Raw genomic sequence first — 24,043 nt, 5'->3', positions numbered from 1 at the left:
ACCAATTATTATTCAGAGCAGGGTATGTAATAGGTCTTAAAACATGTAGAGTGGATCTTTATTATGTGTATGTGTGGTTACACGATTATGATCTCTGTGAAAATCACTGACACAAGTCATCCCGTCATGTCACTATTCACTGCAATCTTCCCTGCTGTAGTACTCTACAGATTTCTACAATTTACACTACAGTGCCCGAGATGAGAACGTGAGCATGGTGCTGTCGAGAAGCAGCTTCCCTGATCTTTGACCCTGCAGTAAATCTGTGCCTCGAATCAGTGCCCCAGATGGAGCAAGATTTATGCCAATGTGACCAACAAACTATAATGTTAGACGGGAAAATCGGGGCTCTTTGATATGACATTTAAAAATTAACTTCTGAGATAGGTCTCTTTTCATGTTACTTGCTTTTTGGCAAGACATTTTTGGACCAAAATGATGTTAAAGATTAAATTTCACAAGAATAATGTGCACATTTTAAGTATGTTTAAGTGTAGCATTTCTTGCAGAGAATACCCGCTGTCGTTTTTACTAAAATAGCCTGCTGTAAATTACAGTATCAGGTTAAGAACTATCACCTGATAATACATACAATATTTATGTGAATATCTAACAGTATCGTGAACTCTGAAGCATAAAGTTGAGCCATGAAAAAAAAACACACACATTACGTGTCCCTGCCACTTCCTTATTGCCCTCCTGGTGTCTTCAGCTCACACGATAGTGTTTCATTTCATCAGTTCACTGCGCTGAGACGTGCAACATGTGGGGCTTAGGTTAGTGTCACTGCTGGATGTTTACATAGTAGAATCTACAGTAAGATCACAGGCAGGACTGGGTGGATTCTGCGTTGTTGTTTTTTTGTTTGTTTGTAACATTTAATATCTTTGTTTTCTCATCAACAGAACAGAGGAAAAAATACTCCAACTCCAATTATATCATGCATGAGACGTCGCAATACCATGTCGAGGTAAGACCCGGTTCTGATTATCTGAGAAATGAAAGTACAGTGTTATAATTCTGACTGTTCCTGTATTTTGAAAATTTGAAATGAAGCTGACCAGTTTATGAGGCACTCAAACAAACTTTACTTTTATTTATTTTTGAGGTTGAAAATCATTTAAGTGCTCATTTTAGTGAAATAAAAAATTAATGTTTATATTGTTTTAAATAGGAAATCTCACTGAGTGATCCTAAACATTTGCAGCTCATGACATTTCTATTATTCTATATTATTTTAACATTTATTTTACTTTTTATTTTCTAACTTACTGTATTATTATTTTTATTCTGTTGCTAGTGTATGTGGAAAGAACATAAAATTAGCCAAATAGAAATAGAATACATATTTGTTTAAATATTGAATTTTAACAAAATGCATAAAAACTAACAACACACAAAATGAGCAAATCTAGTTTTACTTCTGGTGACCCAGTTGTTTTATACATATATGTGTTGCATCTGCAGTTTTAATGGCTCTGAGGACCTTTGTTCCAACTCATGCTTCTCTTTTTCTTAACGTGTCCTGTAACACTTAACCGTAAACTGCCCTAAAAATAACAAAAGAGAAAAAAAGGCAAAAAGAGACTTTAAAAAAGGTCTACAAATGAGGTCTACAAATGTACAGATTTTTAACCAAAAAAGTTACTGAACCTTATGGGAAAAGTAAAGATAAAAGTAGAGCACTTGCTATATTCTTATGGTGTATTATTCTCTTGACCAGAGATAAAAGCTGACACAATGTCTTGATTTCATCTCATTTATGGGACACTTTGATAATAAAGCAATCAGGCCTCTGATTGCAGCAGCAGGGAGCTGATGCTTGGAAGACTGAGTCAGAGACGTGCTTTTAGGTCAGGGATTGTGTTGAACTATGTCCTGTGTCTGTGCGGATAGGATTTCTCTAAATGCCTCTCCACTATCACACATGGGCGTGTAATCACAGATAACATCCAGGTTACACGTGCAACAGACAGAGCCATGGAAGTGGTAACATTGCAGTTCTGATATCAGATAGATTTTTACAGATAATAGCGGCAAAAAATGGGCTTAAATATACAGAACACTTAAAGTTGAAGAAATTGTTTTATAGCTTAAGAAGTAACCTTATTTGCTTTCTTGTTGAGAGTATGATGAGAAGATTGATACCACTCTCATTGCATGTTTAATATGAAGCTGGAGGCAACAGCTGGTTAGATTATCTTAGCATAAAGACTGTAAACGGAGGGTTCAGCGGCTTGACTCAGTCAAAATGTAACAAAATCTGCCTACAGCAACTCTAAAACTCACATAATAATACTTGAAATATCTTATTTATAATTTTTGTTTTGCAAAAATTGTAAAAAATGACAAGTTATTGTTTTATGGAGGGTTATGTGTGAGTGTAGCGCAGTAATGATGTAATGTGAGCATTAGAGGTTACAGTATGAAGATTTTATGTCCCCTTTGGACCATGCCAGGCTCCAGTCTCTAGTCTTAATGCTTAAGCTAAGCCAACTGGCTGCTGCTGGTATTGTATTTCTCATCTAGCTCTATGTGAGAAAGTAAATATGTTAATTTACCAAAATGTCAAAGTTTTTCTTTAATACAGCCAGTTAACAACAAATAATGTGTATTTCAACTTTCTAAAGCATAGGTCTCCCTTTCCTCCTTTTCATACAGCCAGTGGCTATGGTTACAGGCACACAAATATTCCCCTATTATGCTGAAAATGACAATATTCTGAGTTTGATATAAACAGCATATTCCGTTTTAATATTCCGAATTAGGACATTTTCTGAATTTGGCATTTTCCAAAAGACATGGGGGATATGCCTGTGTAATTCAGATTTTAGGAGTATTATTTCTGCATGTATACAGTAAAGTCAGTGTAGGGTGGAGAAGCAGACAAAAATTCCACCTTTCTGGTCAGACGGAGAAACACACCTGCTTTTAAAGATTATGGAGGACTTGGATATCAACAGGTGTTGGGATATGTGCAAATATTACAGCACAATAGAAGAAGGTGAAAGAAGGAAAGAGAAAGTCCAACAACTCCGCCACTGCTAGGAAACTGTGAGAAAAAATCCGATCTTTTTTTTTTTTTTTTTTTTCCACAATATTTTTATTAACATTTTACCAGCATGACAGCATGAGATCAGCCTTTTACATTCAGTGTATGCTGACAGTTTGCTTCATTATTTCAAAAACAAAATACAAAAATAAATAAATAAAGAGGGCTGCAATCTAAGACCAAATATTGTCCAATAGTCCTGTTGATCATCTTCCTGATCTCCAATCTGTTGAACCGTCCACTATATGTCCGAAAAACTGAGAAGATATCAGTGTTTGCCAAGGACCAAAATGGCATCCTCAGCTATTTTCCCCTGCTCACAATTGAGGCACATCCCTGATCCTTTTTAAAGAAGGACAGTCTTCAGACTGAACAATTGATCATAAAAAAAACCGGAATTATCAATTCTGCAGTTAACAGCCTATCCAAAAAACTGTTTTAGCTCTAAAAAAAAAACACAAAAAAAAAACAACAAACAACAAACAAAAAACCGACAAATGAACACAGACTCAACAATAATTTGCTCCTCCTATATTAACAAATGGTAATCTATACTAAGTGGATTTTAAATTGTAGTAGATACAAAATATAGCACATACTTCAGAAAAAAAAATAAATAAAACTTGTAAAAGTTTAGGAACTGTATCGTCTACAGCAATCAGGCACCTTGATCATCTGTTAAATCAAGTTTCTTGGCATAATTGATGAAAGGTCTCCAGATATTCTCAAATATGTGCTGTTTAGCCTTTAATATGTAAGTTATTCTTTCTAATGGAAGGTCTGATAGCATCTGTCTCATCCATTGAGCTGTATTTGGTCTGTGAGTATTTTTCCATAAATGTGCAATACATTTTTTGGCATTCAGTAAGCTGAGGTCTATAAATGCTCGTTCATTTTTACTATAATTATGTATCTCTGGATATAAGCCCAACAGGAAGAGCTTAGGGTCCAGTGAAAAAAAAAATCCTATCTTGATGCAAAGAAGCATAATGACCAGAGGCTCCAGCAGTTTTACTTCTTCATATTTTGACGTGATAAACGACATGTCAGGGCACGTTAATCAGAGTATGCACAGCTGCATGTAAAAAGGAATATTAGTGGTGGAATATTCGTTTTCATTAGATATGTACACAGCTTAGTAGGAATATTGTCATTTTTTGAATACTTTTTTGTACATGTAAATGTACTCATTGTTTTTAATTCAAACCAGATAATAGTACCCTCACAGCCAAAAAATGTTATCCTTCATTCACCCATTCACTGGTTTTTCCACAGCATCTCTCCACGTTCATTATGGACAAGACAGAGTCCATTGCCACAGTGGACGATGCTATCAAGAAACTGGTCCTTCTGGACTCAAAAGACAAAATCTGGACCCAGGAGATGCTCCTGCAGGTCACTGACAAGGCAGTCAGGCTGCTGGACTGTGACACACAGGTATGGCTCTACATCTGTTCACACATCATGCACATCATTATATTAACATACAATAAATGTCAAATTTAGTCATTGATTTATATTTGTGATCTACAGCATCTCAAACTGTACAGCACATGAAAAAAAAACTGCAGTAGAAAGTTGGGACATGGGATGGAAATGTTTGTGTTAATTAAGACATCACAAATTCAAATTTAAGCCTATTTAGTGACTTTTTTGGTCAAATATTTATAAAATTGAATTTAAGACATTGTAGGGCTTTTTAAGGACCTGCAGACACCCCGACTGCAGTGCTTCTTGCCTCAAATGTTTTCGGAAACATATTTTAGTGACTGTTCGGCTGTAAAACAAGAAAGTTGGTCCAGCATGAGAGCGTTGCTTGGTACTCCCATTAAAATGGCAGTGGGGGCACAAACATTTTCATTGTACAGCAAAACAGCACACTGAAATTGGTATCTGAGAACAATAGAGGCAAGAAATACACAATGCTAATTTGACAGTTTGACCGCAATTCACAAACAGTGATTAATAGATTGACCACTGTGTTAGAGACTCCGCAGCTCTGATTGGTTGTTTTTGTTCACATGCAGTAAGGCTATTAGAAGCTCCACAGGACAATAGAGTAGGGAATTTTTTTTTTTTTTTAAGTAAAAGTGACCATCTGCAACTTTAATTGTTGGGTCTATTGTTTCTATAAAAAAAACTAAATTACTCAGGTGCCTCTTTAAGTAAATGTGTTCCAATCTGATGGGAAATGCAACATATAATGTGCACCTCCCATTTGAGGTTTTTCCAAGGAGTCTTCGAGGTAAACCCAGATCACACCGGAGGGATTATATAACTCGTCCAGCCCGGGAACGCCTCTGGAATGCCTTGCTTAGCCTGCTGCCCCCGCGACCTGACCCCGGATAAGCGGGAGATAATGAACGATAATGGACATTTCAGTGAAACAATAAACTGATTTTTTCATGTTTATGATTATGTGCCTTTATACATTGAAAAGCCTTTAAAATAATGACATTATAGGAATTCACTTCTTTGCTCTAGTGCCGAATGTTAAATGGGTAGATTGATACTGCTCTCATGTCAATCTAAAGACTGGAAACGGGCAAACAGCGAGCCTGGCTCTGTCCAAAGATAATAAGATCACACAAGCACAAACGTTAAACCACACATTTTTTGGTTTTTACATTTTGGCTTTTGTAAGAACTAAACAAACAATGTATATTGATGTTTATATGTGAGTTTTAGGTGCTGGAAGGGGACCTTTGTTACTGTTGTGCTGAGCTAAGCAAACTGGATGCTTGTAGTAGCTTCATATTAGCCCTGCAGATATGAGAATGGTATTCGTTTTCTCGTCTCTCAATAGATTTAGAAGCCTTATTGTTGTATTGTTTTATCTCACAGAAGACTTTGCCTACTCCGATGTTATCCTGCTCTTCCCCTTCCTCCACCTCTTCCCCTCTAACATTCCTCTGCTGTGCTCCTGCAGGAAGAGTTGGAGAACTTCCCTCTCCCCACCATCCACATGAGTCAGACGGTCCTCAATCAGACACGTTACCCCTCTGTGCTGCTGCTGGTGTGTCAAGACAAGGAGCAGCACAGGCCCGACATCCACTTCTTCCACTGTGACGAGGTGGAGGTGAGTCTCGGTTTAAATGATCCAGGCTCGGCTCAGTTTGCATCCTTTATTGTCCGTGCACGGTTGGCTGGCTTTGTATTTTATGTCATTTGTAAATCCAAGCTGCTGTAGTTGCAGCGCCAGCTCAGATTTCAGTCTGTTGATGGTAGTTGTGTGTATCCTTTTACATTTTTTGCAGCTTAGTTTCGAGATATTTGTTCAAGGGAGGATCTGTCTCTGAAAGGATGTAATACTATAACTTACTGTAAAGACAATAGACCTAAGAATCACTAAGAGTGAGAAACTGATAATCTGTTAATGGGTTCATAAACACTTACTGGGTGAATATAACAGCCTTTGGATTATGAACTATTGCTCACCTGTGTCTTTTAATTGAAGTTTCTAACAAAACTCTTCTGTAATTTAATGTGAGAAAAATGGGAGTTTTTTCGAAATCTCAAAGGCCCGGTTTTGGCAGAAAAGCTGAAGTGTTTTTGTGATATACTAAAGTTTTAATTTCACCAATTAAATTTATTTAGTTGCACTTTTGTTAAGCAAGCATCACAAGTCAGTATAGACAAACTATGCAATACATACATACATAACAACAGTAAAAACTGTCAATGCAAGTGTAGGTTTTCAGATGTAGTTCAAAGAAAGTTCATACTGTGGTATAGATGATCATAGAAAAAGACTGAAAAATATAAATGGACTATATTACACCAATAGAGGGCTGAAGGAATTAGACCTAAAACCTGAAAATTAGTTTGCATTTTAGCACTTACAGCTCCTTTGTCTTGAAGTCAATAGGTTTTTTGAAGGAGTTTTTGATTAGACGCCTGAGATAAGGTCTGTCCGGATAAAGCAGTTAGTGCTAATTGTTTTGGGTGTGTGTTTGGTGCTAACATTAGCTGCTATTAGCTGCTGAATGAGAGACTAGAGTGTAGCTGCACAGCGCCTCGCTCTTTGGCTCAGTGAAAGTGTTTGCTTTGTGCTACTGAATGAGCTGCTGACGAAAAGTCTATTGCTTTGCAACAGCTCTTCATTTATATATAGTGAGGGAGGGATTATGTTAAGGATGGCTCTAGTGCATCATCGAGGGCTTTTAGGCCTGCCCAAAAACATCCTTGGAAAGAAATGTTGAAAAACAGTTTAATGGTTTAACTCTAGAATGAAGTAAACAAGTCCCTGTCTTTTTATATATTTAACAAATAACAAATATTTTTTTATAATTTGTAATTTGTTTTGGAAGACAGGCTCTAAAAAAGACAGTTGCTAACAAAAAAAGCTAAATAAGACTACAGAGCATGATAACACGGGATACGACTTCACAGCCTTGTTGTGGTGATGTTGAAGTGATGTGGCCATGGTGTATAGGCTTTATAGCCTAACATTAGCTTTTTACTTCTGGTGATTGCATTTATGCATAAAAATCGTATAGTCTGGCAGAATAAAATGTGTAAAAATCATAAACATTTGTTTGCTGAAGAGCCTATTTTGTGTAATCATCCAAAATCCAATAAAAAATCCTATTGGCTGTCTGTCAAGGGAACACTTACACTACAAATAAGCACCATCCCTACACCACTCTGTGCCTTTGGTTGTAGACTTGAAATCCAAATGACATTATTGTAGTAACAAAAAATAAACCAATTCGCACCATGCACGCTAATAGCATTCCTATAACATAGAATCTAATTGATTAAATTGTAATATTATTGTCAGCGTGCTATGAGATATTAATTTCAAACTTTAAGCATTTAGTTTGATATGGCAATATTGCAATTTGATCTCAGCCCTTGATCAGTGAATACTAACAGTGAAACTTCTGTACAAACACGTTGAGTCTGGCTCTGTGTGTCTCTCATCACTTTCTTCAGGCTGAGATGGTTCATGCAGATATAGACAGTGCCATTGGAGACAACAAGCATGGAAAGAAAATGAGGCTTCAGACTCTGAAGTGAGAACAGTACTGCAGCACACACACACACACTCACACGCACACACACACACACAATCACAGTGTGAAGGAGGTGACACCGACCTGAAATTGGTCGTTAGTTCCAACTGGGGGTGCTCAAGGTCTCTATGCCGCCTCCTCTTCCTCCAGGGTGAACCAGGAGAAAATGAAGCGTCACAGAGAAACCATCCTCCCCCCCTCAGCTCCGAAGGGACCCTCACCTGCTGCGAGGGGACGAGTGGCAGCCACGAACACACAGGGTGAGAATACACACACACACATACACACACACACCTCACATTTTAGTCTACAGTTCACATGAGCCTTTTTTTTTGGTTTTGGATATAGATCGACGAGCCTCTCCACAAAATGACACAGAGTCGCATGAAAAGCTGGCCCAGCGCATTGAGAAGGATGTGGTGAGTGTATTTTTATCCACACTCACACCTGTCATTACATTACACCATGTGATGCTACATTCTTCACACTAAACCCTGGGATTTTTCTCCTTCAGCAAATCCTCAACTGTGCCCTGGATGACATCGAGATCTTTGTGGCGCGGCTGCAAAAGGCAGCAGAGGCCTTTTCTCAGCTCAACCAGCGCAACAAGAGTAAGAAGAATAAGAAGAAAGGACCAGCAGGTCTGTCTCCCTTTCTTCTGATGTGGTGACACCAGTGCAGTGACAATATGTTCATATTGCTCACGTCGCCATGTTTGTGTCTTTCTTTTGTGTCCTGTGGCCCAGGACTCTCATCCAGTGATGCATGTGTGGTAGCGGTGGCCAGTTTAGGGTTCTGTTACATGATAATAATACTCATTACTCAAATGTCATGGCTGAAGTAATATTATTACTGCTTCACTCCCTAGGAGTGCTGATGGTGCATTTCTGTCATGTTGGTGATTTTAATTTTATTATTTGCCAGTCAAAATACTGGCAATACCAAAAGAATGCAAATTTCATTGAAATTTTATGTGGAAGCTGGCATGAGATACAGATTAGTCAAAACTCGTACACCTGACATGTTTTTTGCACTCTCCAATCTTTTTTTTTCAATGTAGACGCGTGGCAGGTGTGCTTCATAGCCAGAATGACATAATCGCAGCACACAAGCATTCCTAAGTACTCTTACTTATTTCACAGCCCAGCTGTGAAAGAAGTAAATATCAGTCTCTGGTAAAAATGGAGAAGTAGATCATTTAAGGGCTTCCCAGAGCTTTACATCTGTCCCACAGACAATATTTTAGGCCTAACACACATTCCTACCTATTCACACCTATTCAGTCTTATAGAGCTGCTCGCCTGGAGCATACGCCAAAAAAAGTTTTCTGTCTTCTGGCTTTACTTCCACGCTATGCAACCCAATGAATATGCACAGCAGTGTTTCATCAGCTGGCCCTGCCTACAAGTTCCCGCTCGCCTCATAGACTTTATATTGTGATGACGTCACAGATTTTTAAATTGCGTTTCTCGGCTCTAGAAGAGCTTTACAAACATAAAACCACCATGGCTCAAAAATTCACAATAGAAAGAGTAATAATTGACCTTGTTTGCAGTTGGAGGTGTCATGTCAACCGTTTTACAGACGTCTGTCTTAGAATATTGGTCCATGGGGAAAATGCTTTCTAGGCTGCAGGGGATTTTTTGTTGCAATAGCGCGAACAACCACTGGGAAAAAATCCCTGCAAGGCAGAGCAACTTTCCTTTTCCCAGCACTTAATCTTTGAAGAGACTGAAACCAAAATTGTCACCTTATTTATGGACTTAATTATAACCCCTAATTATAACTGTGCAAAATGATAATATTACTTTAACATGTTGCTGAGTAACGTTTGACCAACACTGGCAGTGATGTGATGTTGTGTTTTTACTTGAACACACCTCGTTCCCTGTGCAGTGAGACATGCTGTACATGTAACATTCATGTGAGGCTAAACGATGCCTTGTTTTCTGTGTACCTGCTCAGGTGCAAACACACATACTGTACGTGTTACTTTCCCAAACATCATTTGGTAAGATGTAACACAGATGTGTGTTGTCTGTGACTACACTGTCGGGATGGGAATGTACTAAGGCCATATTGATTCTGGTTATCGGACCGATTCTATGACTCCATCACTGATTCGTGATCAATCTTCTGTTAGGGTGAAAAAAAGTCTACACAAATCAACACAACAGTTTTATTATCTCTGAGTCTGAACACTGAAAATGAAATGAGGGAGAGTATTTGTACACTATCAATTCACCTGCACACATCACCATCAAGAAGCAGCTCTGTCTCACACACAGGCAGCACAGAGCTGTATCGCACTGCTGTTACTGTTAAGTTTCCAGCAGTGTAGAAATCAGAGTTTGACATCATTGTTTTGCAATTCGCAACTGTCAAAAAAACATATCAGCTTCGAAAAAGGAATTGATAAGCTCAGAGGTCTACGATTCCTATGGATCGAACAATTTAGAATGAATCGATTCCCATCCCTACCCCACAGATGGATGTGCTGAAAATGACGTATTCTCTGTCAAGAGAATCAGTTTCTCAACTTTAGGGTCAGAATCTCACACGGGGTCACATGTGTATCAAAAGATGTATAAGACTGATGTAGTGATTGCTACGTTTTTAAAATATATATTTTTAGGGTTGAAACTAATATAACTGAAATATCATAACCTTTATGTAACTGGGAGCGGCAGCCCTGAAAATACTATTTCACAGAATTTCATAGTCAAAATCACATTATATAACTCATTTTTGGACCCTGTTGAGAAACCCTGATGTAGCACATTTTTTCTTGGGCTTTTACTCTCCGGCCACAGTTAATTTTTTATCTGTACAGTTGTAACTAACTAACCATCACTGTATTACTAAACTCATGGTTGGATTACTGAACGGGCCTACTGGGAAGAGGCCTAAAGGCCCACAGTGTCAGGGCCCCTCCTGGCCTTTGTCTGCAAAATCAAATTACTGTAACAAACTGAAGTCATGCTAGGAGGAGATTCATACAGAGATACTGGCCATTTTGAAAACTGATTTACCATTAGAACAATTTTGCTGTATTTTAAGAGCAATCTCTGATGGAGCTACAGACTATTTGCTTTTATACTTTATTTTATTTTGTATTTTTAAAAAAATGACAACTCTATCTCAGGTCAAACCACATCCTTCCTCAATGGCAAGACAGGTTAATGAAAATGTGCTCGATAGAAAAAAGATGGCAAAACTCTGTGTAAAGATAGACAGGTTTTTAAATCTTTGGGCTCCTATAATTACTTATTTTAGATCACCTAAGTGATAAGTTGGTGTACTGATGAAATGTAAATTTTGCTGAAACTGATATTGGTTTTAATTTAATTTAATTATTTCATTTTGTATGTTTGTTTGCAGAACTGTGCATATTTTTTTCCTACCTCCCAATGAAGTAGCTATGTGTAATTCAAATTAAAAGAAAAATGTAAAGAAAGACGAAGAAAAACAAATACTGTTACATGTACCAACCAGGAAAAGACTCAAAATGACCATCAAGGGATGTTAATGAACTACAAAAGGAAAAAAATAACCCAACAAAAACATAAAATTACCTCAAAGAGACACAAAACCACAAAAAGATGCATAATGACTATAAAGAGATGCAAACAACAGTAAAAGAGCACAACCACAATGTCTGTCTTCCCCGCTCATATACAGTATAGGAGAGGGGGTGGGGCCTTTTGCATATCTGAGCCCTATTGTCTCATAATCCACCCATGGCTAACCTTTATTCCTCTGAAAAAATACAATTTCTTTGAACCGTGGCCAGAGAGTGAAAGCTGCATCCTGTGTGTAATATGTGTGTGTGGCGGGCTGGTAACTCTGGAGTCTGTGTGTGGTCATTGTTGCTCTGCTTGTTTACAGAGGGCATGCTGACCCTGCGAGCCAAGCCCCCCACTGAAGCAGAGTTCATTGATAGCCTGCAGAAACTGAAGCTGGCCCTCAACCTCTTGGTGAGATATCACAGCTCCTAACCTCTCCTCCTTCATCAGCTGCCCTCTCTTCATCACCTTCTCACTGTCTTATCTGTCGTGGTGCCCCCTACAGGCCAAACTGAAGAAACACATACAGAACCCGAGTGCGTCGGAGCTGATTCATTTCCTCTTCGGTCCTCTGGAGCTGGTAAGAGCCATAAATCTGTTTAAAGTGTGTCCACTGTCAAACAGGTTTATATGGATAATCATCCTGAACACTTGCTGAGTTTTTTTCAACAGTATATATCCATGTCACGCTAAATAAGTTGTCCATGTCATTGGATACCCTCAATGTTGACTGAGCCAACAGGCATATCTGACAAAAACACTCTGAGCTTTTCTAAATGCACCGAATCAAAGCAGTTTGGCATCTGCATTGTCGCCATCAGACATTCCTCTTGTTGTTTTTATTTTTTCTGGCACCACACCCACTGCTGCTCTGCTAAACTCTCACCGGACTGGAGCGACGTGGCTTTCAGCTCTGACTCAGGTGCAGCCACACTTATGTAATGTTGGTTTGGTGTTTGAGCCACACCTTCGATACTGCTGGATAGAAACGCTGAGATTAGGCTCTGCCAGTTGATATGGTGCAGTAACCTCTGGACATGTAGGATTTGCTTGATAAGGTCGAGATAAAGCAGGAGCAGTAATATTGTGTGTGGCCCCGCGGCCCCCAGCTGCCCTCAACAATCAGCCTCAACATGCAGCAGCTTTAGACACATGTAGTCAGTTTTAAATTGTTTTACAACATAAATGATATGCAGAGATTTGAGATGCAGTAAATGGTCAGTGCTGTTTTATTTACTGCTGGTGATATCTTTTTTCGTAAAGCGTCTTAAGATTAAAGGGACAGTTCACCCCAATTAAAAAAACATATTTTTCTTCTCACCTGTGGTGCTATTTATCAATCTAGATTGTTTCAGTGTGAGCTAACAAGCACTGAAGATATCAGCCGTGTAGATGTCCGCCTTCTCTCCAATATAATGGAATTAGATGGCACTCGGCTTGTGGTGCCAAAAAAATACATTTGTAATACTGAACAGTAATGTCTCTGTCCAGACATTACCATGACCCAGTTACTCAAGATAATCCACAGACCTTGTTGTGAACCGTTTCGTGTGGTAACTATTTTTTTTCTACCAAGTGCTCACATTCAGTTGATCAGTAAACTTCTCAATGTGTCCACAGGTGCTGCAAAGCTGTGGGAGTCCTGAACTGGTGCGTTCAGTAATCTCCCCTCACCTTTCTAAAGACACTGTTGACTTTCTGCGGGGACACCTCACCCCCAAAGAGATGACCATCTTTGAGCTGCTTGGGGAAGGATGGACCAAACCCAGGTACATAAATGACTGCACTTTTATCCAAAGCTTTACAGTGTGTCTCTCATTCACTCACACAGTCACACACTGACGGCAGTGAGCTACTAGGGTGCTGGCCTGACCGTCAGGAGACATCAGGGGTTTCTGTGTCTGTTCCGAGGACACTTAAACATGGGTACATTATTACTGCTGGCTCTGTCTGTATGGATAGTTGTGGAATTTTGTAGTAGGGCTGTATCAGATATTTATGTATAGTCAGTATATTACATATACTAGTTAGTGGTCGGCATTCTCCTGGTTTGCAGAAACAAACAGGGCACACACCCCACAGGGGTTGATATCGCAACGTATTTTAGCGTATTTACACTTTAAAAAAGGCCTACCTAAAAAATCAATATCAGTCTAGTATTTTCACCTTTACCACGCCATCACACAGCCCTTTCCTTTGGCACTGCATTTTTCATTCACCACCAGTCGTTTGGGTCAGAGAGTGCTGTTTGTGGCTGTTACACGATCCAGCTGAAACAAAACTTCATGCTGAAAGCACTCTTAATACAGTGTCTACTTAGATGGATACTCTATTTTTGAAGTAGGCATTTTTTTAACCCTAAGGGCCCACCTAAATATTATACACGTATCGCTATGTGCGCAAAATATGCTTTTAAAAATCAAGCTATAAAAAATATTACACCTTCATATTATTTTCTATTTTCTTTTTTTTTTTTAATGAGCATCAGTCCTAATCCTCAAAATTCTTTCTTATGCCAGGTTTTTGTCATGATGCCACAATGTTTTTAGATGAAAAAAAACAACTAAACAAAATGAATTATTTTTTAATATATTACATGCAAAGTAGATTTTTTGGGGGATGATCTCAGTCTGGGATATGTCAGTGAGTTGCAGCAACATTGATTGTGACAGTGCACCTAGTGGAAATAGCATGTATTTTCTCCATATGCCGAATATGGTAAAAATGACGTCATCAGGTGGAAAATAGTAAAAATGACAAATTCTAAGGCAAAAGCCCAGAATGACACCCAGAAATAATACAATGCCTTTTTATGCTTTGATGGCTGTGGGATCAAAAATTGCAGTTTGAATGGGTTTCAATGATACATTTTGTGCACTTAACAGTATGAATGTAACAATGTTTTTACACCCTGTATTTTATACTTATTGTAGGAGCTGAGCTGGAAATTCCAAGATTAAATAAAAATACAAAATATTGCTAAAATTTAAGCTATATGCATGGAAACAGCCAAAATTATATATATAAAAAAAAGAGGAATGAAAAGCGTGTAAAATGCACCAAACAGTCCCTGAGGGCTAAAGTGTTCAAAATATGTTTTATATAAACCCCTCTATACAGCATTGTAATGCTGGGCTGGGGGTGCATGCCAACTGCCAGCTACTGTTTGTACTACAATAGTTTTTCATACAGCCCCATTCAAAAAACCCAAACTATCCCTTTAAAAGGTCTCTTTCTGACCTGACCATCCTGTCCCTCCTCCTGCAGAGCTGAGTGGCCCAGGGATCAGTGCGCTCCTCCTTATTACCCAAAGTTTCGTAACGGCTGGGAACCACCGGCGGAGCTCTTCAGGACGGCCCCATGGGAAACAGAGGGACCCATGGGGCCACTGGGGTCTCCCACCAGCCCTGATTACAGAAAACATTCAGCTGAGGACGTAAGAGTTTTGCTTGATATCCACCATCTGTGAAAGTAGCAACAAGAACCGGCTGTAATCAAGCTGTAACAATAATCTGTCTGCTTTTTCAGTATTATGGAACTCACTCCTCAAACTCATCAAATGGGTAAGTAAAGAAATCCTTCACACACTCTGCTGATTCTTTAACACAAAAACATGTCAGACTGTGCTGAGAGGAAACTGTGTGTCTCAACAGGTCTTACAATGGGATGCACGTCACCCGAAAATATGCCAAAATCCGCTACCACTTTGTGGCACGGAATGCCAACGAGTTGTCAGTGCTGCAGGATGAAATCCTCGAGGTAAATACAAAGTTATACTGACTCATCTTTCATGTGAGGGTTGACACATAAAGCTGAATTTAAACCAAGTGCAGATGTACATTGTGGCATCCAGCAGGGATGCTGCAAACCTTTCCCTCGCCTTCTGCAGCTCAAGAAACATAAACTGACCTTCTGTGAAGTTTAAGTGGAAACAGACAGTGTTTTTGCTTTAACTTAGTGTTATGAAGTAAATATTGATGCACAACATAATGATATAATGGCTACAGAATAATAACAGCATCCATGTTTATGGATTTGTTCAAGCGTCACTGCCACCAGGTACGATCTCTCTAAAACATGAAGGCTAGATTTACAGCACAAAGGGAGTCCGTCAACCATTTTGCAACCAGAACAGGAAGAGGCTGTCACTGAGTCAAAATGCAGTGTATAGGGATGCAATAATAATATTGGCACATCTTAAAATTAAATATCAGAATATCTGATTTCTGCTGACATGACAAACCAATATTGTTTTTTTGTTTTACTTTTCATGGACAAAGTTTGTTTCCATCTGCTGGTGACCCTTCACAATAAGAGTATGCATAGTATGACGTTAATTCCACTACAGAAGAGACCTGATGATCTCTTCAAATAAATGGAAAAAAAGTGGATATATCGTTATTGGTATTGATATTGTTATATATCGATATCTGCAAAAAATCCAATATCGTGCATCCCTAGCAGAGTGCCTTGTGTTGCATTAGTTGCTAGGCTTTAAAGAAAACAGAAAGTGATCCAGTGTTTTGTGACAACGCCAGCAATGATAGCATTCTGATTAATCCACTTTGCTAGATTTTATTTTGTCTGCTGAAAACACATTGTAAAAATGAACTCATGTCCACTGCTAAAGCATAAAGAGCCACCTCCATTGCTGAAGACATATCTGCTGCATCCAGGTCAAGAGTGTGTGTGTTACACAAGACTTGAGTTGAACTGCAGTTTTCAGTGCTGCCGAGTGAGATGTGAAATGTGTCTTGCAGGTGATAGAGGATGACAAACAGTGGTGGAAACTACGGAATCGCAGCGGTCAGGCAGGCTACGTCCCATTTAACATCCTGGACGTTGTGAAGATAGAGGAGCCAGAAAACATCTACGGCCAGGTGACCTGCTGCACTACACATTCTGTGCATTACAGCTATGGCTCTTTGCAGAGGGGTCAAGGGCCTGTATTGGGTCTTCATACAACTTATAGACTGTATGGAGATGCAATAAAGATTTAGGGGAGAACTATGCAGACAGAGAGGCGGAACAAAGCGAAGATTTTACCAATCATTTCTCAAAAGGAAAATTTTGGTGCTCACTAAAGTCTTTTCTTTGGCTCATTAGAAATAAATCAGCTTGTATTTGGAATCAAGTGTCTTTTGGATCTTAGCACTATCTCAAGAGCGGATTACTTCAGACAAATAAAAACTGATGCAGTGAGAGAGAAAAAAAGAGCATGCAACTGCAGCTTTTAAATCAAGGCTGATTACTTTTCTCTTTGCCGCTCACTTCTATTAAATTGAATATTTATTCATTTCTTACACTGCACAGTAAATTTTATTTTTATATTTCTACCTGTCTTAGTATTTATTTAACTTGTCTTTTTTTTTATTATATAGCTCTTTTTTTTTAAATTTAAATGTCCTTTAATAATGTGTTTTTTGCACTATGTTTCAAGGCTTTTTCGAGGTTGAATGTAGAGCACCTTGATACATTTGCTCCAGCCAGCTAAGTTTTGGCAAGGTGCTGGAGAAAATATTTCTGCACACTTACTTCTATGCAATGTTTAACTTTATTCTGAGCTTTTTGGTCTGTCAGACCTTTACCACACATGCATGTATGCTCTGATGTTAAGCACTTTGAATTTCCTTGTTGCTGAAATGTTCTAAACTTGCCTTGCCTGTAAGATCTTAAATTAGTTTTGGGCTGAGATGAGACAAGAGCTATTAGCTGAATTTAAGAAGTATGAGGGAAATGGTCAAAATCTCATAATGATGTTGAATGGAGTTGATTTATCTCTGGGAGACGCAGGCTGGACAAGAAGAGCTCAAGCAAGTAAGGCAGACTTTACTGGAGGGGCAGGAAACCAAGGACAGAAGCCAAATAAACACACGGTTTGACATTCTGTGATGTTACAGCCATATAGCATCCACAATCAAGCCACAAATCAACCCACACAAAGTACCAGTGTACAAGCAGCGTGTGGCCTCCTGTCTTCGCCAAACAGACACGGCGGTCTGCAACACAAGCAGCAACCAACAACTCTGTAGCCAGCATCCATTAAAGGCCCACCGTATCACAAATAATTCATATTAAACGACTTACCGGTGACGTTTTCATCCGTTTTCATCCGCAGCTTTCAGTTTGACTCACATCAAAAATGAGGAGCAGTCCATTGCAGTTTACACGACATATCCGTAAACTCCGACACGTTTGAACAATACAAAATATATATTACCGCACTATAAACAGTAATGTGAACTTCACCACCCTCGTCTTCTCCTCTTCTTCTCACCTTTCAGTGCGCCTGACTTGTACTTTTTTCCTCATTTTAACCGTCAAACCACTAGCTAGCTTGTAGCTTAAATGCTACACAACGTGCACGCGCCTGCGATTCAAAGAGGTCACAATCGGTCGAATGACGCACGTGCACACCTGCAAAGACAGGTGGTAATGATGATGACGTCACTAGCTCTTGATTTTGAACTGATTCCTGTAATGCACTGATCTGGACTCCTTTTTTTTGGCACTTTTATTGTTGAAAAAAACAAATAAGCAGATAAACTGAGATTCTGAACGTTTAAACTTGAGGTGTTGTTTCAAAGTGTGTTTCCTCAACAACATATATGCTTATTGAAGGAATAAAATAAAAAGGTCTTGGTCCACATTCTCAGGAGAGGCAGGGGATAATGGAAATATTAAAAATATAAGGAAATAAATACAAAAAATAAATAGAGAATCAATAAATACAAGATATGAATAATTTAAAATATAATTATACGAGTGCTTCAAGTAATACTGGGTGCCAAATTCATTAAAACACAATTGGGTTGGGGGGAAAAAAAACAAAAAAAAAAAAAACAGTATCAGACCATACAAAAACTAGTTTTGACTTTGGTTTTGATAGGGGGAAACACATATCAACTGGGAAAACAGTCCTGGACACAATGAAGTATGAGCACAGCTGCAGGCACATGGCATAGTATCTCCACTGCCCATAACTAATATAATTACTAACATTGCACTGTCTTTCTTTTTTTATAGTTTAGTTGTAGATAAATAGACCTACCAGTCACACCACAACAGCGTGACACCACACAAATGTAAAATAAAGCTTCCATACTTCAAGTAAATATAACAATAGCAAGTATGAAGTGCCAACAAAATTAAAGTGCCAAATAATTAATAAGAAATAAGCCTGTGTGAACCTGTTAACAGTCATATCAGTTCATTTGTATGTAAAATAAGTCAGATAAACGAAAATTCAATTTGAAAACAGTTGAGACTGCTTAGGCAGATAGTCAATCATAATGGGGTGGCACCTGAGGTGGCCAATCAGATTTCATGGGTGGCCCCACGTTTTTTGTGTAGCTTTATATTACATTACAGTCTTTGATGAATACCCATAAAACTTTGTCTGAGTATGAAATGTATGATTTCTTGAAGGAAGAAACTCACTTAAACACTTTTTCTTATAACTTTGTTAAAAACTCACACTTTGTGTATTTTTACACACAGGCAATATTTCCACCAGCTACAAAGAAAACATTTTAGACTTGTAGGTTTTGCAGCAGTTTTAAGATTCTGGTTTTTCTGCTTTAGACTCAGTGGACCACAATGCATTGCGGCCTCAGAACATGCTGTGTTTTGAATAGACTTTTTCCAGTGTTTTGTTTCTTGTTAGCTATGACGGTCCGTATCACTTTCAGTTACTTTGCCTGCAGTCGCAATCCTTTAAACTGCACAAGCTCGGACGTGTTGTCAGGAAATGTCACAATGGATTCTGGGAAATGTAGGCAATCACTAACTGAAGTATAACGCATGATACAGGTCAAGGTTCCTTTATCACTGTTTCTGGCTAAATTTGTTTTGCAGCTAGGAATTTCTGCATCCGGGTTAAAAGTGCAAGAGATAATGAGTACACAAATAGCTAACAAAGAGTCATGATAAAGAGATTTTCCAGAGAAAAATAAACAATCAGATAAATAAAAAGCCTAGATATATAACAAACAATGTCTAGTATGTACAAATTATGTATCATTTTGATTTGATCTGAAGTTTATCGCAGCTAAATGACAGTGTCAAAGGAATATTTGCAGTCGTATCATATGAATACAGGTCTTGGGTCAGTGCAGCTTTGTGTACAAACTCTGCTCTCATTGTGATTGTGCAGCATTGTTTTCCCATCCTCACCGACAGCCTTCATTCCTGCAGACACACACTGCGCTCATTCACGCTGCATACAGGATCACCAACGCCCTGCAGCAGGTGCTGCATGCAGCTTCTCTTCCTGCTGTCAAATACTTTCACACACATATTTTCTCTTTTGGCTCCTGGGCAAAAATCTATCAACTACCAGTGCTATGAAAGACAAACCTGTTTTCGGAATAATAGAGGCTGCAGCTGCTTTCTCATGAAGTGTGTTTGTGTGTGTGCAGCAAGGCTACAGGACGTCACCTCCTGGTACTCTGAGCCATGGAGACAGCTTCAACAAGGGAAGACCCAAAGACAAAAGTTAGTGAACACAAAAAGTAATCAAATTAGGAATTGCAAATATGTTTTTAGAAAAAGCAGCTCTAAAAAGTTGTTCTTGCACTAATGTCTGCTTCCGTCCTATTTCTGTGCTGCAGTGATGGATGAGGTCAACAACGAGTTATTGATTAAGATTACTGCAAACAAGAGCCAGCCGCCCACCAGGAAGTTCCGCGTGGAGCGATCATCCGCCAGCCATGTACCGCTCGCCTTTGACTCAAGCCCAGAGCAGGTGACCGCGTGGCTCAGCTCCAAAGGTTTCTCTAAACCGTAAGTCACCCATGATGGTCATCAATCCAGCAAATCAAAATACCTCCACAACCCTTCAAGGTCTGACTGCAGTGTCAGGAAGTAGTAAAAGCTGAGTTGTATCATACAAAACATACAAAAAACATCTTGGTTTGTCTTTCCAGTGTTTTAAAAATCACCAGCTCTGGTTTGGTTAAAATAAACCCTTAATTCAACCAGTTAGATATGAAACTATAAAGGCTCTTTACACACTTAGGCAGTGGTGGACAGTAACAGAGTTCATTTACTTTACGTATTGCTTTTGACAACAATTGAAAGACAAATATTGTACTTTTGACTCCACTACATGAGAGCAGTTGTGACTTGTTGCATTTGCTTTAAAGTCAGCAAATTGTTTTTTTCTTATCTAAAATGCAAAAGTACTACATAAACTGTGATCATGCAGTTCTGCATGCAGCTTGTTTGTTGAAGTGGCGTTCCTGTACCTCTACCTTGCGCATGTGCAACTCAGATTGGGTACCTCATCGGTAGAGACAGATAGAGAGGGGAGGTCATCAGCAGGCACTTGTATATGGGTATGTGGTGTTAGTAACGGCTACAGCAGAAGATGGAGTGAAGATTCCCCACCAGATCACACATGGCCATGTTTGAAGCTTTGAGATGAGGAATGATTCATATCGTTCTAAATGTTTGCTCGGCATAAATTAATTCACCATCCATATTCAAGGAGTTTTTCATTCTACAGGTTCTAAAAGCAAGTTGGTGCATTTAATGGGTTGTTTTAGTCATTAGGATCTGTAAATGTATTGTGATAATATATGTGTTGAGATATTTTTTTAAAGTACTTCCAATACTTATGTTTTCTAAAAAGCTAGTACTCCAATATTTAAACTCAAGTAATAATTTTACAACTTTCACTTGTATTGGAGTAATATTTGACAAGGAGTATCTATACTTTGACTCAAGTAATAAAGTTGTGAACTTTGTCCACCACTGCACTTAAATTGCTGTTTATTTAAATGGACTTTGGAGGCTGTTTCTGGTTAAACAAATTTTTTTTTTACATTTTATCCACACAATCTTAGATTGTTTAACCACTTTGAACCTCCTGTAGTTGTTGAGGTTGCAAATTCCTGTGTGGTGATGTTATTGCACATAACATTAGGCTGATGGCGCTGAGTGACAGTAGTGCTGCTAAACTGTCTCCAAATGGACATGGAATTCACTAAAGCATGCAAAACTGTTACATCACTAATACATAATGGCTGTAGGGCATTGATATCATGGTATGTTTAATTAACCATATATTCGAGTAAATGTAATAGTGTCAAATGTGAGTTTAAAAAACATGTTTTCCAGCCTCGCCAACTCTGCCTTTGTCACGCCTCCTAAATATGCTGACTGTGTCTATACCAAGATGCCAGAACAGACACAATGTGAAAATACCACAAAGGCTGTCTTTTAAATGGGGTACTCACTACTGGAAACTGTGTACATATTAAGAAATGGAGTACTAATGTATGTATTATGATAATAACAATATGTATATGAAATGCCTGTCTGTCTGCAGGACTGTTGAATGTTTGGGGATCCTGACTGGAGCTCAGCTGTTTTCCCTAAATAAAGAAGAACTGAAGGCGGTGTGCGGAGACGAAGGCGGTCGCGTCTATTGTCAGGTCACGGTGCAGAAAGAACAGCTGGAGGTCAGTCACACACCTCTCACAACAAAGCTGTTTCATTTACAGTTACACTGAGAGAAAAAAAGGAAAATCCCCACAAATGAACAATCTTGTTTGCAAAGAGTTTTAACAGTGAATAGATGTGAACAATACCCACCTGTCTCAGCTTTCAGTGTGTATCTGGGCATGTTAGTACAAGCCAATAAACTCCAGAAAGTGGGTGTGTATATTCTGTATTCAGGTCAGAACTAACTAGGCAGGACAATAAGACAACTCCCCACAAGGATAACGACATCATAACAAGCAGTTATCTCAATTAATAAGTACACAAAACGCAATTATGCCTTATTACAGTGGCTAAATCTCCTGACACAGCAAGTATTAATGATATGAACTTTGTTACACGCCTGTGTGATATGATTTATCAAAAATAAAATTTAACTGCATAAAAACAGTTTACACATGGGACAAAAAGGAGCGTAAAGCAATGGCTCCTGAATTATGAATCTTTCAGTCAAAGATTATTTAAAGTCTCAGACGATATCCAAAGTTCAGAACCTATGCAGTTTTTTTTGGTAGTTGGTACAACTGGGAGGGGGTACTTCTAGTTTATGTCCATCCCTTATCTCTGTAGAGATGTTCTGACCCATTTATTAATGAGTTAAATGCAGTATTATTGCAAAATGTCCATACTCTTTGGAGTACATTTGTATTAATTATATAGTGTGATGCTCTTATTCCTATGACATTTGACAGGATCATTTACTGTTGATTTAAAATGCTCGGCTGAAAATAAGAAAAGTCTGTTGCCATTGCTTCTGCAGATCTCTGTCTAAACAGTACAGTTATCACACATTCCCAAGATGGCTTTTTTTTCAAGCTTAGGGCCTATGTTGCTCTTAAATCATTTGTCTCTTTGTAATAGGAGAAATTAAAAGAGAAAAAAACCATTTTCTTCTTGTGTTTCCTTCACAAAAGACTGGCGGAGACTCAGAGCTGCAAGAGATCATGAAGCGGCGGCAGGAGAGGATCGACTCTGGCAGCAAAGACTGAACCTGCCGACCAGCACAACCCACCCATACGCTTTCACTCTCTCCCCTGCAGCCGCTCCTTTGATCAATCTACGACCTGCAATAGCACATACTGAAATGTTGTATACATTTGTCACTGTATATTTATTTTGTATAACCTAACGTGTATGTATTCCAGTGTTTTCTTATCTAATTATGTTGCTCTTGTTTTCATTCAATTTTGTTTTCATATGAAAAGAGGAACATATGAATCTATGTACAGTTGTATGTGTGTGTGTGTGTGTGTGTGTGTGTGTGTACGAGAGAGCACAACATGCATTTAATGTACGTATTGGTACGAGCAGTGTGGATAGTGTTTAACGCTCATTGTGAATATAGCAGCTGTTTACTGAATGACTTAAGTAGCTATCACATATCTAAATCTGTGCCACAATGTCTGACACATTTTCTGATATATAGCCAATTATTTTCATATTACTGTTTACAGGTATAATCAATAATAAAGCACGCTCTGTGTATGTCAGACATAGTTTTATCCTGGTCTCTAACTGCACACGAGCAGCAGGTGTTAACATTAATAATGTGGCAAGAGAAACTGTCAATAATCCTGCATGAAGTTTTTGTCAGTGAGATGCTGTCATTCATGTGTTTTTATGCAGCGTGATATTTTACATTGTGAACTGCACATACACACACAAATGTTAAGGAATATATGAGAGTATGTTCTGATATGAATAATTAAATTTAGACAAAGCATTCAAGAGGGTTGTAAATATTATGGGAAACTGTTTTAAAAGAATATAATCAAAAAATAAAAACTTGGTAAATATTTGATACCACGACTTTTTTTGTACATCATTCTTGTGTTTGTGACTGGATTAATGATACCAGACAGCCAGTGCAGTTACTTAATTTTATAGTTAAAGATCAGAAT

At 38.5% G+C, this 24,043-nt stretch overlaps 1 protein-coding gene across 2 annotated transcripts in view; it reads left to right on the top strand.

Moving 5' to 3' along the window:
- The window catches only part of eps8l2 (EPS8 signaling adaptor L2), a 39,038-nt gene extending 15,095 nt beyond the window's left edge, over positions 1-23,943 (top strand). For both annotated transcript variants that reach the window (XM_042496517.2, XM_042496516.2), the window contains 18 exons: positions 906-970; positions 4,328-4,489; positions 5,982-6,131; positions 7,991-8,070; positions 8,221-8,330; positions 8,419-8,489; positions 8,585-8,711; positions 11,959-12,047; positions 12,142-12,216; positions 13,257-13,405; positions 14,904-15,072; positions 15,165-15,199; positions 15,290-15,395; positions 16,397-16,516; positions 20,057-20,132; positions 20,249-20,420; positions 21,970-22,102; positions 23,057-23,943. In XM_042496517.2, coding sequence (XP_042352451.1) covers positions 906-970; positions 4,328-4,489; positions 5,982-6,131; positions 7,991-8,070; positions 8,221-8,330; positions 8,419-8,489; positions 8,585-8,711; positions 11,959-12,047; positions 12,142-12,216; positions 13,257-13,405; positions 14,904-15,072; positions 15,165-15,199; positions 15,290-15,395; positions 16,397-16,516; positions 20,057-20,132; positions 20,249-20,420; positions 21,970-22,102; positions 23,057-23,131 — 1,964 coding nt within the window. In that variant the 3' untranslated portion in view covers positions 23,132-23,943. The remainder of the gene's footprint in view (positions 1-905; positions 971-4,327; positions 4,490-5,981; positions 6,132-7,990; positions 8,071-8,220; positions 8,331-8,418; positions 8,490-8,584; positions 8,712-11,958; positions 12,048-12,141; positions 12,217-13,256; positions 13,406-14,903; positions 15,073-15,164; positions 15,200-15,289; positions 15,396-16,396; positions 16,517-20,056; positions 20,133-20,248; positions 20,421-21,969; positions 22,103-23,056) is intronic.
- Positions 23,944-24,043: the final 100 nt, after the last annotated feature.

Source organism: Plectropomus leopardus, chromosome 7 (genome assembly GCF_026936395.1).
Source record: "Plectropomus leopardus strain MGB_pleo_1.0 chromosome 7, ASM2693639v1, whole genome shotgun sequence".
Lineage (NCBI taxonomy): Eukaryota > Metazoa > Chordata > Actinopteri > Perciformes > Serranidae > Plectropomus > Plectropomus leopardus.
Note: the sequence above shows the minus strand (reverse complement) of the source record. Positions and strands in the feature narration are given on the sequence as shown.